Below are 4,576 nucleotides of genomic sequence, written 5' to 3'. Positions count from 1 at the left end.
AGGGTGCATGCACTCTCCAGAAAGACAGAGACAGAGAGACAGAAAGCGAAAAATCACCCCCCAGGGGGGATGGCCACGCTGCAATCCCTTCTCCTCCATTCTCCTCTCAGGATCTTGGGTATGCACGCACATGTGCCCGGTGTGAATTTAAGCTACCAGGTCCAGGACTCAAACCTCAGTCAACTACATGGGAGTCCAGCGACATAATCATTATGCTAACTGCTGGTCCCCCAATGTGATTTCTAACCACTCCCTTATGCTCACTCTGACTGGAGGCAGGATAGCATGTTCTGATGCCATTTTCAGCTCAGCAGAGAGCTTGGTTTCTCCCAGGGTAGTGCCTCCCATGGATGAAAGACAAAGGAGACAAGAAGGACAACTAGGAAGTAGGAGTAGCCCATCCACTGCTCCCTGCTGGAGGGCCCATCCACCAAGGAGCCTCCCGTGTGGCCCAATGAAGGCAGGTCAGCAAATAAATACCATCTACACTTGAGCCAAGTCTCTATCGACCTCCTCTGTACACTTCCTGCGTTGCAGGTGCTGTTACGGGTGCTGGGGACAGGTGAGCTGAGGAGACAAGATTTCCTCTAACATGGAGCTTGCTCTTAAGGACCGGGCAGATAATACCCAAGGAAACAAGTAAATGAACATTCAGAGAGAGAGAGAGAGAGAGTACAATGCAGATAATTAAGAGGGGCCTCATCACCCAGGGCCCAGCCAGCACTTTATTCAAAGAGCAACTAGAAACTACTAGCTGCTTTTAGCAGGAGAATGAGATGATCCAGCAAATGTTTGAAAACTATAAATCCCTAGGTCAGATCCATGGTGCCGTGGTAATGCACTTTTCAGGAGAGGCCAGATCCTTCCTGTTGACTAAGGTTCAAATCCCCAACAGGTCAACAGAAACACACTGGGCACATGTGAAGAGTCTAGGATCTGATGAGCTGGACAACTAAAGAAAGGGATCGTGGGGTGACCAAATGCAGTGGAGGGTGTTCATCCCCCCCCTCATATGTGTGCACATACGCTCTATCATGAATAAAGAAAAAGAATTGTAACTCTAAACCATCTAATTTAACCACTCAATGACCCTTGTGAATGCTGGACTCTCATTTTTTTGATAAGGCAGCTGAAGCTCAGAGATATGAGATAATCATACAAAGGCCCCCAAATCTGGAACTGTCAAGGCCAAGGTTTGAACTCAGTATGCCTGACTATGACAACCTCACCAACACATCCTGCCTGTCCACACTGCTGGTGGAATTCCCACACGGAAGGGCACAAACATCTCCTCACCACCCCTCTCCACCCCCATCAAATTTAGGAGTAACAGGGCCTTTCAATTTTTGACTGAACCATGGGTATACCAGAATACTTCTTTCTTAAAGAATAACTACACTTACAGAGACAGCACTTTCAAGGCATCAGATGACCACTCCCCTGGTTAATGCACAAAACATCTATTGGATCTAGTGCTGCTGGAGGCTGACTTTGTTATTTGCTCAGAGAACTGAAGCCCGACCTAGGGTTTCAGGGCACTCTGGGGTTATTTATGGTAACTCATGTTCAGACTTTAAGAGTTCATATGTTCTTTCCCTTATAAACCACAGAGATTTTTCTGCAGTTTCCAATTATATACATCCAAATGTTTCTTAACAGCTGTTTCTTTTTCTTTTTTTTTTTCTTAAAAAAAAGTATTTATAAACCAATCTTTGGATTTTATTCAATTTAGTTGTGGAAATGTTCTACCTGGGTTCCTTTAAACTAAAAACCGATGAAGGCTGAGCAGTTTGGCAGTGTATTTGATGCAGTCAAGGCTGTGGTATTGAAGTGGGTGGAGCAGAAGTCTGGAGTCAGGGCTTGGCTCAGATGTCTTCGATCCCATGAATGAGCTCCCTAGAAAGAGGCTTCATGTGTTCTTGTCCAGTTGCCATCATAGTGGCATCCCTATCATATTTACAGTGACTGCAGGGAGAATGAGGTGTCTGTTCTGCCACTTAGAAGACATTAGCCTTGAGTACAGCCTTGATGACCCCTTCACTGGTGGGATAAAAAGACCACCTCCCTTCCTGGATAGAGATGGTGCACATGTGACAAGGATATGGAAACCACAAACAGTTCCAGAGCAGCTGTGGAAAGAAAACTAAGGTACAGCACAACTGGAGAGCCACATGACAGTGTACATCAAATGCTAGGTTGAGCAGGGCTAGATCAGCAGGGGCTGGAGTGGAAGGAAAAGGCACCAGAGAAGGGATGGCAGAATAACACCTCCCCACAAAGACATGTGTGCATGAGTGCCCAAAATCCTGAGAGAAGATTGGAGGAAAGGGGATTGAGGCATGACCATTCTCCCTGGGGGTGCTTTTTCACTCTCCTCCCTGCTCTCTCCGTATCTGTCTCTGGGAAGCACACACATGTTATAGCAAACAAACAGCCAACAAGAAGAGTAGCCACACTGCTAAATTGTTCCAGCAGCAATAGGAAATTGAGACCACGAATCAGATAGGATTAATACTGCTGTCCACAGTAATGGGAAAGAAGTGCCAGCGAAGGGAATCTGCCTGAGAAAGGCCTGACGAGTGCATAGACGACAGAAGGAGCTCATTTTTCCAGAGTATGACATTAAGTTGGGGACTGATGGTGGTCTTTGAGTCTCAGAAACAGAGGACAGACATGAAGTGCCCAGCCCCAGGAGCCACTAAGGGTCTATCTTGGGGGACATGATGGAGGGAACTACAGAAGAGCCTGGAAGAGGTGTGCTTGATGGAAATGAGAAGCAATTGACAGGGAGTCTAGAGAAGACATAGGCTACTTCTTGAACTACATCCCTGTATCACATGCACACCTGTCCTGCCACAGGTGTTTTGTAGTCTCCTCTGGCCCTTTCCAGACAGAAGGTATGTAAGGAGGATGGGCTCCAGAGGCAAAGGGTGGGGCAATCTGGGTGCAGGTACGAGAAGCATCACTTTTACTAACTACAGTCTTTGGAGGAAACATGGCGCTCTGCACCTCAGTGCTCTCTCTGTAAAATGAGGATCATCCAGCAATGCCCTTTTTTAAAGTTGGGAGAATTAGGGCTAACACATCTTAATTGCTGTTCAGGGTGCCTGACCCAACTTCATCGAAGCATCACCACGTCTATTACCAGAGCAACAAGCAACACAATCAGAATCCTTCCAACTGGGCTGGTACCTGGATGTTGAGTCTCCCACGATGTGCTCCGAGACCATAGCGCTTCGTCGTGGAGGCATGCAGCTGGAAGTCTGTGATTTTTAAAGTTTCCAGACCAAGAGGCGGGCAACCTGGAAAGGATTGTACTTGTTAAAAACCCAAGGATGAGTGTTGCAAGAAATGAGTTTCCAATGTTCTAAATCCAATCACGTGCTTTTCTGTTTTTCCCCTGTCCTCCCAGTCACCAGTGCAGCCCCACTCACTGGCATGCCCAGTGTTTCCAGACAGATACAGTCGATTCAACTGTCGACATTATGCCTATTTCTTTCCTGCTGTCACTTGTATTTTTACTCCGATCTTCCGTCTCTATTGCTGTCTGTGCTACTCTACTGTTTCAGGCTGTTTCTAATTATGGATCCTTCCACGTCACTCAGTCACAGAGCGTCACTGGTTAGAAACTTCAGAACAATCCCATGGTTGAGCTCTACAAATTAATCAGAGCATGTTGATTTTGCTTCATCAACTCTGGCCTTTGTATTGTGCATACTAATGAACAGAGCTATATAAATAGGAAAAAAAATCCATTTTAACAAGAACAGAAGATAACTGATAACCTTGAGAATGGCTAGGAAACACAGTTTACTCTGAAATAATATGCCAGAGCCTGAGCAGGCCCTCGGTGATTGTCCCAGTTCAGTGCATGGTCCCTACAATAAGATCAACAGTAGCTGGGCTGGGACCAGGTCTTCTGATTCCTGGACTGCTGTTCTTTCCCACTCATCCTCCCATTGGGCTGGAATGTCTCCAAGGATGCTATCTCCTTAGCATCTGACTTTGGAGAAAGAAAACAGTAGAAGTGAACAAAATCTATTTCTACTAGCAATACTAGAAAATCTCTAATGTGACAAAGGCTAATATAAATAGTTATGTGAGTCACTATTGAAGTGCCAGTGTCCCAGAGATCCAGGGGCACAGTGTCTTTCTATCTAGGATAATCCTTTGAGGAAAAGGGTGCCTCTAGTCCCAGGAGATTGGAAGAGCCAGGCAATATGACATTCACCAGGTACTCTGCAGGTACCTGGGTAAGAAAGTCTGCCCAGATGCTTCAGTCAGAGGAAGTCACACCTCTGGGACCTGAAATAGCATTTAGTCCTTCTCTTGAGAGGAAACCAAGACCCCAGGACCTGAGGTAAGTTGTCCATCAGATCCAGCCTTCAGAATCTCAGCTCCAGGCTGGCCAACAATGCCATGCTGCTTCCTCGGTCCTATTGACATCTCAGAGGAGGCTTCCTGGATTGGGAAGTGTTTATTAGCCATCTGTGCTGTGTGTGGGGAGGCAGAGGTGTTGTGCCCAGTCACAGTAAGAAGCACGAAGAGGGAGGAGATGGTGTCGCTGCCACCTGCT

At 46.5% G+C, this 4,576-nt stretch overlaps 1 protein-coding gene across 1 annotated transcript in view; it reads right to left on the bottom strand.

The window, feature by feature from the left end:
- CPXM2 (carboxypeptidase X, M14 family member 2) overlaps window positions 1-4,576 on the bottom strand; it is a 164,821-nt gene that overhangs the window by 117,317 nt on the left and 42,928 nt on the right. The window contains exon 4 of the mRNA XM_006143965.1: window positions 3,193-3,302. Within this exon, the coding sequence (XP_006144027.1) occupies window positions 3,193-3,302 (110 nt within the window). The remainder of the gene's footprint in view (window positions 1-3,192; window positions 3,303-4,576) is intronic.

This window comes from Tupaia chinensis, unplaced genomic scaffold (genome assembly GCF_000334495.1).
Source record: "Tupaia chinensis unplaced genomic scaffold, TupChi_1.0 Scaffold000113_1, whole genome shotgun sequence".
Classification (NCBI taxonomy): domain Eukaryota; kingdom Metazoa; phylum Chordata; class Mammalia; order Scandentia; family Tupaiidae; genus Tupaia; species Tupaia belangeri.
Note: the sequence above shows the minus strand (reverse complement) of the source record. Positions and strands in the feature narration are given on the sequence as shown.